The sequence below is a fragment of the Camellia sinensis genome, chromosome 9 (genome assembly GCF_055761805.1).
Source record: "Camellia sinensis isolate YWXY chromosome 9, ASM5576180v1, whole genome shotgun sequence".
Classification (NCBI taxonomy): domain Eukaryota; kingdom Viridiplantae; phylum Streptophyta; class Magnoliopsida; order Ericales; family Theaceae; genus Camellia; species Camellia sinensis.
Window position 1 is genome coordinate 175686950 of NC_138969.1, and position 14637 is coordinate 175701586.

At 33.0% G+C, this 14637-nt stretch overlaps 1 protein-coding gene across 1 annotated transcript; it reads right to left on the reverse strand.

The window, feature by feature from the left end:
* Positions 1 to 281: 281 nt before the first annotated feature.
* Positions 282 to 3682, reverse strand: LOC114260034 (cysteine-rich receptor-like protein kinase 10). The gene is made up of 7 exons (XM_028200086.2): positions 2803 to 3682; positions 2102 to 2242; positions 1879 to 2000; positions 1566 to 1776; positions 1215 to 1452; positions 824 to 974; positions 282 to 733 (listed from the first exon to the last, which is right to left on the reverse strand). The coding sequence occupies exons 1-7, from the start codon at positions 3602 to 3604 to the stop codon at positions 407 to 409; spliced, it is 1992 nt and encodes a 663-aa protein (XP_028055887.2). The 5' UTR covers positions 3605 to 3682; the 3' UTR covers positions 282 to 406.
* Between the last annotated feature and the right edge of the window lie 10955 nt (positions 3683 to 14637).

Here is a 14637-nt window from a genome sequence, read left to right on the forward strand (position 1 = left end):
TTTGGGATTTTTTTTTTTTTTTCTTCATAAAATAAGTATGTAGATGAGCTGCTCCACATATCTGCCAGAGAGTATTACTTATTGGCACTCACAGCGCATCTGCAGAGACTTTCACCGCACCTACATTGGGGCTGAAACTAAGGCCCCCCACATACTTTGGATGTTAAGAAGTATGTTTAATCCCAATAAAGAACTATAGAGACTCAAACTCAAGCTTTGAGTGAGGAATTATAAAATTTGCCTATGACCGTAATTATATGGATGCATTCTTGGGAAATATATTTGAGAGTTTTGAATCTTTTAACATTGAAAATTTATCATTCAGATCCAAGTTTGAGCTTATACATATTCATCTCACACCATAGAGCTATCTTTGAATCTTGATGTGGTCTCTAGACTTCTCATATTATCTCACGTCTAATTCAATCATAGACACTTCATTCATAGACAGCGACATTGACTTGCTTGTAGATTGATCAGACTCAGAGCCTTTTTGCATATTTCTTGTTTCGCTATGAGCGAAAAATGCAGGTTGATGAGGAAATGGGAGAGTAGTAGAGTAACTGTTCAGCATCAGAACTACTGTTGCCATAGAGGGTCTGTCATCCGGATCTTCTTGGACACACAACAAGCCGATGTGGATGCATCTAATGACTTCATTTCTTGAATAAGACCCTTTCAAAGTTGGATCCATTAATTGCAGGGGTGTTTCTTCCCTCCAAAGTTTCCAAGCCTGCAAAATTTCATTATATATGACTTTGTGGATGTGATCATAACGTCACGAGAAGGAAAATAATAATTAGAATCTATCGTTACAACTCACATAGCTAAGAAGGTCATCAGCACATTTTGATTGGTAAAAGGTATTGATCTTCTTGCCACTTACGATTTCCAAAACTAAGACACCGAAACTAAATACATCGGACTTCACAGAGAATTGTCCACGCATTACGTACTCAGGAGACATGTAACCGCTGTACATGAGTACCATAACAATAGAATAAGAAGACAACGAGAACTTTGTATAAAAACTATTTTGGATTAAATAATGTATGAAACCATTTAGGACATAATGCACCAAAATTCACCTGAAAAAGTGTAGTCCATCAAAAAGACTACTATCATTAGGAAGCTAATTTGGTAATTTGAATTATGCTTTACTTGAGATTGCATAAATTATGTATTCTTTTAATTAAAATTATGGACAAACTTACTATGTTCCAACGACTCGACTTGTATTTCCCTGAATTTGATCCACACCGAAAATCCTAGCCATGCCAAAATCTGAAATTTTAGCATTGAAATTGCCATCTAATAGAACGTTGCTAGCTTTGAGATCACGGTGTATAATTCTAAGCCGGGAATCTTCATGAAGATAAAGCATCCCTCGAGCTATTCCTCCTATAATCTTGTAACGTTTGAACCAATCCAACCTCTCTTTTTCTTGTGGATCTGCACATTTATCAGTAAATATGTTCGCAACGTGTGAAATTCAGAGAATGTGCACTCATATGAAACTAAATAAAAAGCATTAATAAGAACTAGAGTGTTCAGATTTGCCGAACCGAATAAAACGTAGTCAAGGCTTTTGTTGGGCACAAATTCATAGATGAGTATCTTCTCTTCTCCTGCCAAACAGTATCCCAATAATCTCACTAGATTTCTATGTTGAAGCTTGGCTACCAACACAACCTCATTCTTGAATTGTTCTGCGCCTTGCCCTGAGGTTCGAGATAGTCGCTTCACAGCTATTTCTTGCCCATTGGGAAGTTTTCCCTGAGAATATATACGACATCCATTGAAATATTGGATTCGAATTTGGAAAGCAGAAAATGCAAGAATATTTAATTCCATTATCGAAATCAAGTGCAATCTTACCATGTAGACAAGACCAAATCCACCTTCACCAATTTTGTTTTCAGCAGAGAAGTTGTTTGTGGCAGCTTGAACTTTACTCAAATCATATTGCAAGGCCTCAGTTGTGCTGATATCATTCCCAGCTGGACAAATCAAAAGGTGAATGTAATGAATTTCTTGATCTCTTACAGGACCAAAAATGGTTTAAACAAGATGAAGACAATTTTTTTTTAATGGTTCTTACTCGTATCTTCTTCAACAGAATCATATTTTTTCTTCGCTTTCCTAGTGATGAAACAGAAGCCAATGATGAAGAGCAAAACAGAGACCCCAATTGGAACAATGATGATGACAAGAAGTACTTTTGATGAGATTCCTCCCTTTCCTGCCAAAATAAATAAATAAAATTGATTCATTAGCAAATAGTATCTCCATTTGAAAATTATGAATGATTCCAAATTTAATTATCATATTTGGGGAAGTAGGCATGATTTGTTAATTGTTATTCATTTGTTTATTCATTTGTTTGTTTGTGTTAGTTGTTATTCTTATTCAAACTCTATTTGTGTTTAATATACGGCGGATTTCAAATTTGGATGAGGAGGATTGTGTTTAGATAGCCTGACATCAAACAAGTAAAATAAAAATCACTTAATGGACATGAATCCTAATATGAAAGTCGAATCGATAAAATGATTCATGTGTGGACCCACTTGATTGAGACAAAATACTTAGTTTGATGTGATTTGGTTTGATTTGGAAACTCAATCTAGCAACATGTCGGATGTAATCAACGTCATCTGACTATGGCTGAAAGATTAACTTTGTTTGGTTTGATTCAGTTCTCAATCTATTAAACCATCTGTTGAATTTGAATATGTGTTTGCGTTTTGAATTTGAATAGAAATTTATAAAATGATCTGTATGACTCAGTTTGGAGTTTACCTAGACTGGTTCCAGGAGGAAGGGCGGGCGAAGGTGGCGGCGCAGTGGCAGAGACGTTGTAAAAAGGGTAGAACTCATACCTAACATTACAACTCGGAAACAGAATCCTCGCACCCTGATTTCCATCACAACAATTCGGAAAATTCGAGATACCATTTCGGAGACAAGTATTGCAATCCGAAACAGTCAAGTCCGGAGTGCACTGTGCTAACCCGTACAGCGTTTGAAGCGATGAGAAGTTTGCTTGACTCGTCGCGAACTTCTTAACAGACCCACCATTCGAAGCCTGAGTTTCTATGTCATCCATTACACCTCCCAATACTTCTCCGAACCGTGTTAGGTCTGCTACGTTCTGTTTAACATGTAAAATTACCGAAAATGATTGATCGGAAATGGAGAAGATAGATTGGTTCGAGTATCGTAACATGCACTCATCGTACCAAATCGTGGCAACCTTCGAATTTGGACATTTTTGTACTACATCTGTAGTAGCAAAGGAGACGCAGTCCTGACAGACGGTGGTGGAGACATCACCGCGGCAGAGGAAGAGGCCGTATGCTGTGTCGGGGGGGTTGAGGCCGGCGGTGGAGTTGGAGAAGCCATTGGTGGAGGTGGTGGAATTGGAGGAGAGGGAAGAGAAGAGGGTGTTGAGGTTGGATTGGTATGTGCTGTTAGGAGTGTATATTGTTGTGTTTGGGCACTGAATGGCAAGGTAAGTTGGGGTTGCTTTGGTCTTGAGGCTAACCAAGAAGCCAATACAGAGAAACAGATATATTGTGGAGATATTGAAGGATGTAATCATGGTAATCAAACTGTTAATTCTAGAGAGAAACACTTTTGGTTTTTGATGATTTCAATTTATATTGGGAAAATTTATTTTATTTTTTATTTTTTTGTACATGGAAAGTTTATTTTCAAACCTCTGTGGTTTAGTCCAACATAAAAAAAAACAACTCTTTGATTTAGTCCACGTGCGTTTGCACATGTCGTTTGAAAATAAGTAAATAATTTTATGGTGATTTGTAAGGCTTAATTTGGGAAGATTAAATAAGTATATTTTTTGATTTTTTATGAAACATCGATTGGATTTGGATTGGGTTTAAAGTGATATGTTAGAGAGGTGATGTGACTTAAATAAGATGATGTGATTTAAATAGGATAGTGACTTTTTAACTTTTTGTCTTTTTTCAATCATGTCAAACTTGGCCAAAGTGCACCAAAAAAATATTTTGTTTAAATTAATAATAGTATTATAAAATACAGATATACTATTGACGTACTCATATTTAAATGTCATGAAAGAAATTGTACCTAAATATGAAAAGTAAAATGTATTTTGAGTTTTAACAAATAACAAAAATATATGTATGTTATTTAATGAAATTGATTATGTACAAAATGTTGGCTTTTTTGCTTAAGTCATTTGTGGTATAGTCCGTAGACTTTGGTCCACAATGGTATAGTCCGTAGACTTTGGTCCACAAATTGCAAAGCATAATACAAATGTTTTCAAATTTCATGGAGTAAATTGCATATAAAATAAACTGGAAATAAATAAAATAAAATTTGTTGATTTATGATCTTGTTTGGTGTTTGTTTCTTGTAATTTTAATATTGATAATCAAATATCAGAAGTAAATATACATATATATATATATGTATATATCCCATCTTTTAGATAATGATAATTTTTAAACTTATTTAAGTTATTTTTACCTAATAAATTATAAATATAAATTGCGCCAAATAATTTAAAAATCAAACTTTCAAAACAAAAATAAAAATAATAAATAATCAAATAAATTACACCAAATAACTTTGTTAACAAGTGTTCTTAAGGCACTTATTAAGAATAAATTAAATAATACCTATTAATTTTAATATTATAGAAAGTAGTAAAAGAAATAAATGTATATCATTATAATAAATATCTTTTTCTAATAAGACCAAAATGCCTTTTTGCATATAGGGTGGTTGTTGTGCGAAGGAAGGCACAACAACCACTATTGTGTGGCCATATGGACCTATTTCGGGATCTCATTTGATAATCTAAATTGTTCACTTTTTAAAGTATATCAAGTAAAATATACTTAGAGATGACAATGGGAAGCAACAGAGCGGATATTAATTATTCATCCCCATTCTCTTATTATAATTTTTTTCCTTCTCCATATCCCATGGGGACTACCCTCCCCATATTCTAATGAGTTTTGGTTTTTCCAAACCCAACTTGAAGCCAACACGCACTCACTTTTATTTATTTATTATTTATTTATTTTTGTTAAATAACAAAATCAAATACCCATTAGTTAATTCATTAAGAAGCTTATTTTAAAGTAATCAAATTTATAATTTTGACACAGTCAAATAAATTTTTTATAATAAAAGAAAAAATCTAGACTTCACGACCTAGGGTTTCTGGCTTCCTTTAAACTTCTCCATAGAAGGCTACAAATTTGAATCACTGCTGCCGTACACGACGGCAGACAAGCCTGAAAGAGAAAGAGAACTTGCGTCAGTAAATTTGTTGTTGTTGGCTTCCTCTCTTGATTCAGCTTCACTACGAAGGAACACCACCATCACCTCTACGCTGTCATTGGCGCAATGTCACTCACCCCCATTGGTTACTTCAACGTCACTTGCTCCTTCTTCGACCACCTCTTTGTCGAGGCTGAGCTTCTGAGTCATGTCGTCGAAGCCCTCCTCACCATCCTCTCCACTATTATCATCCATATCTTTGTCGCAAATCAATCACTGTCGTTGCCATGTTGAAGTGAGAGAGTGAGAAATAAGAACCCTAGCTACAAAATAGGGTAGCCAAAACATACGGAGAAATGGGTGGATACCCATCTCCGATGGATATTTAAACTATACCACCCACCTGATCCAATGGGTTGAAGAAAGAGAAAACTCGTGTATTTTGGGTTGGGTCTCCATGGTTAATTATTGCGTAGGGTATCCATTGGCATTCCTAAATATACTTGCAAAAAATCGAGTTGATCGAATATTTTTAACCCTTTGATCCACTTACATTTGTATTCAGTTTTATACTTCAAATTACATTTGTTATTTATTTTTATATATACAAATGCAATTCGATGAAATGGTTAACAATATCCGATCAACTTAATTTTTTACAAGTACATTTTATTCAATATACTCTAAAAAGTGAACAATTTGGATTATCAAATTGGATCACAAAATGGGCTTATATAACCGAACAATAGTGGTTGTTGTGCCCTCGCATAGCAATTACCTATTATCATATTTTTCTCTATTTTACCTTTTGGACACTTGTAAAAAAATACATACCTAATTAGGTATTTTTTAATTTTAATAAATCAAAAATTTATAAAATTTAGGTTGAAAACTTGGAGGTATGAATTGCCATTTTGTTAGAAACCTCCTTTTCTTTAATATATATGGGTAAAATATGTAAATAGTCCTTATAATTTATACAATGTGTCAATTTAGTTTATATTATTTTAATTTGCTCGATTTTACCTCTTAATTTAACGAATTGTATCATATTAGTCCAATAAATAATGATTGTTAGGTTTGGTGGACACAAAGTCAAACGATGTGTTAATTTCGTCCCTGTCAAAATCAAGCAAATTAAAATAATATGGGCTAAATTGACACATCGTATAAACTACAGGGGTCAAATTGACACATCATATGAACACATGACAACTTTTCATCCACCAAATCTAACAACCGTTATTAATTAGACTAATATGACACAATTCGTTAAATTAAGGAGCAAAATCAAGCAAATTAGAAAAATAAGAACCAAATTAACACATCATGTAAAGTATAGGAACCATTTGCATAATTTACCCTACATAGATATATATATATATATATAGATAGATAGATAATATTGTTAATATGAACAAATTCTTAATAAGTGTCCTTAGGATACTTATTAACAAAACCCTATGTATATTGTACGAGCACGAAATAATCTTCTCGTATGATCCTGTTGATCAAGTTTGCACTCCTCCAAACGTCGTCGCTTTACTTCCTGAAAACACAAACGTGAGCTAACTGGCAGGTGTGTGCCGGATACCTCTCTGATGCCTAAGTCAGCAAAATAGACAAATAGATAAAAGCTCTGCGTATTCGACAATCAAAGTTGTGTCACCTCTACATAGGTTATGTTGTGACCTTTTATAGTTTTTGCCTAGCATAATCTTAATAGGACTCTTATTCCTCCACATAGAGTCCTCCTATGAATCACACTCCTGAAAGATAATGTTTTTGTTTTAACACCCCCTCACTACTTAAACCAAGTGAGATGGTTTTACCATGATTGGATGACAATATGACCGAGCTAACACTAGCCCTTTGTCATACTTAATTCAGCGCCTTCACAAACAGCACATAGCTCGGCTCTTGTTCACTTATACCTCGGTTTACGTCTGTTAAGACCGAGCTAACTATAGCAAGCTTTGACCGAGTTACCAAGAGCAAGGTCCACCATAAGAAGCCCAAATACCTCAGCTCCGAATACTATGACCGAGCTAATTATCACCATTCCGATCGTGGTGACTGTAATCATACTTGGACCGAGCTTACACTAAGGTCCACTTGCTAAGCCCTTTTCACCACAGCCCATAGAACGGCCTATTACTACGCCTGGGCTTAGCTCGGCCTTAATGTTCATAAAAACTCCCTCTCATATATATATATATTAAACCTAGCGTAAATAATAATATATAACATTAATTTGTATAATATTTTTCATATATATAACATTAAGTAATTTTATATAATATTTCTTATATATAATATTAATTTGTAATAAATTTAATATCTTAAATCTTTCTCACACTGATTTTTAATTTGATATTTCATTAGAGATAAAATATAAGGAGAAATGTAATTTTAAAATGATGGAAGTAAATGATTTAGTTACACAATCTAATGCATAAATCACTTATATCTGTACTATTTTGAAATCATTTTTATACTCTCTACGTTTTTGCCGGCAAGTTGGTCTATGGGTTTTTTTGGCTATTTTAGCCATAAAAGACAAAATAGGTTATTTTAGCCACAACAAACAAAACATCACATCCAATCCATAATCATTACACTCTTCTCTCACAAAAAAAGTCAAAAAAACCAAAAAGCCCTTCCCAAACCAAGTTTTTTAGCCCAGGCTAAAATAGCCAAAAAAGCAAAAAAGCCAAAAAGTCAACCCACTTCCCAAACGAAGCCTAATAAATTATAAATCATTTTGAAATCATACATATCTATATATATAAATTATTGCGACGCGGAATAGTTTTGAATGCGTATTATAAATGAGTAGTGTTATACGAATAAATTTTCTAAAGAAATTTTCCTTACAAATTGATGTATCACTTAGAATATTAGTAAGTTGAGCCTCATTTCACATTCCAAAGTTGTATTACTTCATGCCACATCAGTTTGTAAGAAAAGTTTGTAATTTTTTTTTTTTTTTTAATTTTTTGGCTTGTATAGCATTTTCCATTATAAAGTTCAAATTGTGGATCAAACTAACTCGCGGTTACTAGATGGACAATTTTAACAAATTGAATGATATTTTATATAACCTTAATTATTATATGGGTTTGACTTTTCTCATGTTGGAGATCTAACTTGAGAGATCATTCCGACTTAATGGGCCTATTGTAAGTCCAATCTCGGCGATCCAAACAAATCACTTTTTAAAATTCATTGAGAAGAACATTCATGTAAAAAATTAAGATGGTTGGACTTCGGTAAGTATATATTTGAATCACATTTGTCTTTAAAAAATAAATTATTATTCTTATAATTATATTTGTCTTTCATTGTTTTAAGATAAATATGATTCAAATATATAGTTACTAAAATTTAATTATTTTTAATTTTTATATAAATATTTTTCTCAATAAATATTAAAAAATAAACTATTTCAATCGTGGAAATTAAACCTTCAATAAATCTACTAATGGGTTATTTAGGACGTTGTAAATAAGTGCATTTTTTTACTTTTTATGAAATATAAAGGTGGTTTGGGATGTCCTAAATAAGTGTAATTTTGACTTTTTATAAGATGTGTGGAAAAATATAGAGGAGATGTTAATTGATGTGACCTAAAAAAGATAAAAAGATGGACTAAAATAGATTATGCCAAACAAAGCTATAGATTGAATATGAATTGGATTTAAAGTGATGTGATAGAAATATATTGTGACTTAAATAAGATAATATAATTTAAATAAAATAATTATTTTTTAATTTTTTAACTTTTTAAAGTTTATTACAAACCAAACCTAAATCTAAATACTCTCACAAATTAAATTGGACACATGAGAGATGGAAAATTTTTTTTTGTTTTCTTTTACAACCAGAAATGGTTGGGAACCGCGTCGTGGAGATGAAAACCATTGCCATAAATCCGACGGCGACGACGTATTGAAATTGTCAATCACACTAAAGTCACGTTGAATTCTTGTGTCGCCGCCCAAGTGGTTGTTTCGAGGGCTTGAAAGTAGAAGAGAATTTTTAACCCAAAAAAAAAAAAAAATTCAGTATGTTTGGTTTAAATTTTTAAAATTGATTTTTTTTTATATTTTTTTGTTTTTAATAAATACTTTTAAAATTTCAAATATTTTTTTACTTTTTTAGATGCACCTCGCTTAGATATATCTAAAAAATAAAAAATTTGTAAAAAAATATTTTAAAAAATTAATAAATATATAAAAATACAAAAAATATACTGAATTCTTATATTTTTTTATATTTTTGGTATTTAATAAATTTTTAAAAGATTTTTTTTATAATTTTTTTACTTTTTAGATGTATTTATGTTAGGTGTGTCTAAAAAATAAAAAAAAATTGCTTAAAATATTTAAAAAATTCAGTAAAAACAAAAAAAAACATAAAAAATAAGAAAGTATAATTTTTTAAAAAGTGTTTTTTAAAAAGTAAAAACACGGAAAACATTATATCTATTTTTTAAAATATATTTATTATTTATTATTTTAGAAATTAATGTTATAAAATAAAAATATTATAATTATTAAATAGATATAATTTTTATTAAAACAATATATACAAACAATTTTATAAAATAAATTATTCAAGTTATTAAAGTAGGACTTCTGGTTGGCCTATGAGCTAGAATGTGATGTTTAAATTTTAAATTCAAATGCAAACTTAGGAGTTGTTTGGGATATTTTAAATAAGTATATTTTTTGACTTTTTAAACTAAAAGTTGAGGAAAAAAAATATGGTTGTTTGGGACAATTTTTTGACTTTTTACGAAAAAATGTATATTAAAAAATTGTATAATTTAGTGTATAGGAGAAGGGAGAGAAGAATAGGCTGTACAGTGGACCGAGTAATGAGCAGACTAGTGTATAGGATATGCTTGCCTCCTCTTTTTCGGGCATTGAATTAGACGGTGATGTTCGGCCTGTGGCGGCCCACCATGGGTCTCATTTTGGTAATCGGAACCGTTGAATATGTAGAATTCATCGAGTACTATATATTTGTAAAAAATCACGTTGATCGAATATCGATAGCTGTCTGATCGGATTAGTTTTTTGTCAACCGTTAACTATAACACCTATAAATTTTTTATACAAAACTGATTTGATCATGTAATTAGCAATATCCGATCGATGTGATTTTTTACAGGCATATATTACTCAACGAGTTCTACACATTACACGGTTCAAATTATCAAAACGGGACCTGTGATGGGTCCTCACAGGCCGAACAACACCGTCCTTAAGCTTGCCCAAACCTATGTGATTTGTTCTCACCAAAGTCAGGTAAAGGCAACTCACATTAGAGTGAGTTATACTTTTTTTGTGTAAAATAATTTTTTTTATAATTTTTTTAGTGAATTGTGATAACTTTTTAACTTTTTTAGTAACTTTTTGACTTTTTGTCTTTTTTGAAGATGCCAAATCAGGCCTTAAGAAAAATTCAACGCAAATTGTATATAGTATCTATCATCATTTTTTTTTTCCTTTCTTTTTTAGCACCATTTTCTAACAAGTCTAATTTTGTATAAACCAAGGGGGTGTGACAACTTTGTAAAGTCTTAAGGTATAAATATTAAGGTCCCAAGTTTAACTATTCCCAAGGCTAGCCATTCGGACGACAACACATATTGCTGACAGAATAAATCTTTTAGGCTTGGACGAATCGTACTCAATATTAGGAGTATGAGTTTGAATCTCTATATATGTGTGAGCCCACGACTTACCGTTTCATAATTTCTTAGTATAGCAGTTTTAATTTAGACCCAACCCATTTAATGTTTTGGATCCGGGTTTCATTGTCTTGAATGGTTGTCTTGTCTTTAATTTTCTTATTCCTCATTGAGTTAGGTTGTTGGAGTGTCTTGTTTGCGTTTGGAACATGTTAGAAGTCTGTTTTTCAAAGAAGTCATTGTCCAGATTTTTACTTGTTCGCTCGAGTAATCTTTGAGAACTTCCAATATTTTTGCAGGTCTGCAAAGATACTAGGAGGGTGGCAAGCGGTGTTTCCAGCGCTTGAGCGGTCTTTCTTGCGCTCGAGTGGTTGTCCTCTGTCTACAAAACTTTTGAGAGTATGGTATTCTTCGCTCGAGCAGTCTCACCTGTTATGTCTGGTCGCTCGAGCGGTGTTTTAGTCGCTCAAGCGGTCTGTGCGTATATCAGTTCGTGAAAGTCACTTTTTGAGTCACTTTTTTATCTCTCTCTCTATATATACATTTCAAAACGTAGATCTACTTTCCCTCTCTCTAAAACTCACATTTTAAACCTCAAATACATCCTCACCCTTTGATCTCGACACCTTTGTCCTTTGGAGAAAAGATAGAGTTCGTCAAAGGCTCCATTCTAATCTGAAAAGTTCGTGATTTCGTCGACGTTGAGTTTTGGGGCTTTGGGGCTTTATACTCTTCCGAAGTTGAAGTATGGATTTTCTTAGCGGTGTGTATGTTGTTTAGTTTCGTTATATGTTATTTTGTCAGTTATGGGTTTCAAAAAAGTAATTTTGGATATATATTTATTGATGCACAAATTTGGGAGAAAAGACTTGTTTTCGGTTATGGTTAGGGATTGGTAATCTAGTGATTGTTGTGTTATGAGTTTTTGAAAAAAATTGGGTTTTAAAGGGTTTCTCAAGAATAAATCAAAAACTAGGGTTTTGGGTGTTTTTATAAAATAAAAAATAAATAAAATAAATAAAAAAAGAAGAAGAAGAATAAGGAATTGGAATGGTTGTGGGATTTTGATTGAAATGAAATTTGGTTGAGAAATGTTTTGAATAATTGGAAAATATCGAGTATTATTTACTCTTTTGAAATGGTGATCTTGTTGGAAATGATACAAACAGTTTAGGAAAATTGTATGTTTTTGGTTGAGATTCACAAGGCTCGTGAGGAGTGTGAATGTGCTTTGGGAATCATGAGATTTCGTATAAATCATTAGGATTCCGATTTGGTTATGATTTTGGAATACTATTATTGTTATTGTCTTTGAATTAAAAATAATTTTTTTGGCAACCGGTGAAAGGTTGTATTAATTGTTGTAGAAACTGCATGTGGATTAGAGAAATGGAAATGTTTACAAATCATACATCACATTGTGCATATCATGGAATTGTAATTGGAGGTTTCATGTTTTGAAAAATGTATTGTTGTTTTGAGATGCAGGTATTGTATCGTTGAAATGGTAAGTTGTAAGGGGGCGTTAAAGCAGAATTAAGTTAACCTATGTGTCATTGGTGTAAGACCTAAACTCGCACGGTAGGAGTCGAACCTTCCAGTTAGCACCGGTAAAAATGGCATAGTGACTTGTATAATTACTATTATGAACACTAGCCCTGGAGATTTATTTATTATATTTACCACTTGATTGTTTTAAAAGAATATCGTTGACTTGGAAAGATGTTTTGGAAATGTCGCATTACATTGTTTCAAAGAGAGAAAATGCATGTTTTACCATGACTTTTCCCGTGCATTCATCTTATGGCTTTGTTAAGTTTCATACATGTCATTAAGTTTATTTCTACTGGCTTTATGCTCACCCTACAAGGGAAATCACTTTCAAGTGAACTAGTGTGCCTCCGACAAGTGATGACTAGGGAGGATCTTGGAGCTTGAGACTCGTATTTATTGTTCTTTCTATTGAGTTGTGATTCATTTGATGTAACTTGGCAAGCCCTGAAAAATTGTAACCTTTAAGGTATTAACTTGTAATAGTTTAGTTTTTATTCATTGATGTTAGAACTCATGTTGTAGAACTAAAAGAATGTACTGAAGCATGTGTCGGAGACAATGTTGTATTATCGTCACTACAAAAAATTAAGGTTTTAGAGAATTCATGCCATCGACAAGGTGATTGTAGACACCTCATTTTTTACCGTCCTCAAGACTTAGACGTCATCGTTTGCACACGCGATGATTGTGCTTGTTTGTGTTCATTTTGAGCGCTTGAAGTCCTCGGCGAAATGCCCTGTCTTTGAGCCTTTAAACCTTGTTCTTTCTCTACCTTGTTTTGGACCAAAACTTAGTGTCTGGACCTATTGGTGACCTGTTGGCCACCCTCCAAGGCTGTCGGCCATGGGTTTTGCCTGTCGGCCATGGATGTGGCCGGTTGGCCACCAATGGTGGCCGTTCGGCTACCAGTGATAGCCGACGGTCACCAATCTCTTTTTTTAGATATTTGTTAATAGCTATGCCAGTTGTTGCACACTAAGTTGCATCTTCATACATGTGTATGGTAGGATGTATCTAAGCTCAAGGGGTGTGTTTGTATAAATAGGGGGTGTCCTCTCCCATTTTTGAGGGTTAGAAATTTTAGAACAAAAATCTCTCTCTCTCTAGAATTCTCTCTCTCTCTCTTGATATTTTGTACACCTTTGCCTAGTTTCTCTTAGCTTTTGCGCATCAACCCTTAACCAAATACTCTCACATTTGGGCTGAGATAACTTGGAGCCTTGTCTGAACTCTAGAAGGAGGTTTGAACTTGAATTTGTGGTTGTTTTGTGCTGTGCTTCAAAGGTATAGAACTTACCTTGCCTAGGCTTGTTTTCAATACTTGCTTTGCCATCTTTTTAAACTATTTTGGGGATGGTTTTGGCATGTAAAAAGTTCTATTTTTAAGACCTAAAAGTGGTAGTTTGAGTTCTTTTGAGTTAGGAGGTTGTCCACCCTTTTTGCTTTTTAGCTTGATAAGCTTTTGTGCCATATTTTCATCACTTTGAAAACAAATTTTTTAGGCCTTTAAACCACTGAATCTCAGAGGTATTTCAGTGGTAAAAATCAACTTTTGAAGTCCAAAATTGGAGGGGTTAGCCTCCCCTTCTTGTATCTTGTTTGCATGCCTAGTTAGCTTCATGTGTTAGCATGCTTTTCTCGTCTAACTTAGCTTTTGTCTAGCATGTTTTTGCCACTGTTTTGACTTGTTTTGGCTCTATTTTGGGCTGGTTAATTCATCCGAGGCTTGTATTGCATAGTTATAGTGTTAATTCCTTCACTAGCTTAATGTTTTAATGCTTTAATCATCATTCTTTTGAGTTAATAGCATGTTTTAGTGTTGTTTTGCACTTCATTTCAGCACTTTAATCTTTGCAACCTCCCTCCATTCTTCACTCTTTTGTTTGCTTAGAAAGTGGTTTCAAACCACTTGTTTGCCTAAGTGTAAAATTGAGGTGTTGCACCTGATGGTTTAATCCCTTAAGGGGTTCATTACCAACAGTGTAATGCCTCTTTCATGCCTAAAATAAATATTGGTCCAAAACAACAGTCAAATGAAAACATACACCAAGGAAAGAAAAGGAAAAATGAAAATAAATATCTAGGGAAAAAGAATAAAAGGC

Bases quoted from the DNA above. Each gene is read 5' to 3' on its own strand.
- LOC114260034 (XM_028200086.2), bottom strand. From the start codon at position 3,604: ATGATTACATCCTTCAATATCTCCACAATATATCTGTTTCTCTGTATT. The intron at 2,243-2,802 runs GTAAACTCCAAA...TTATTTTGGCAG, and splicing joins TCCTCCTGGAACCAGTCTAG to GAAAGGGAGGAATCTCATCA. The intron at 1,777-1,878 runs GTAAGATTGCAC...ATATATTCTCAG, and splicing joins GATTTGGTCTTGTCTACATG to GGAAAACTTCCCAATGGGCA.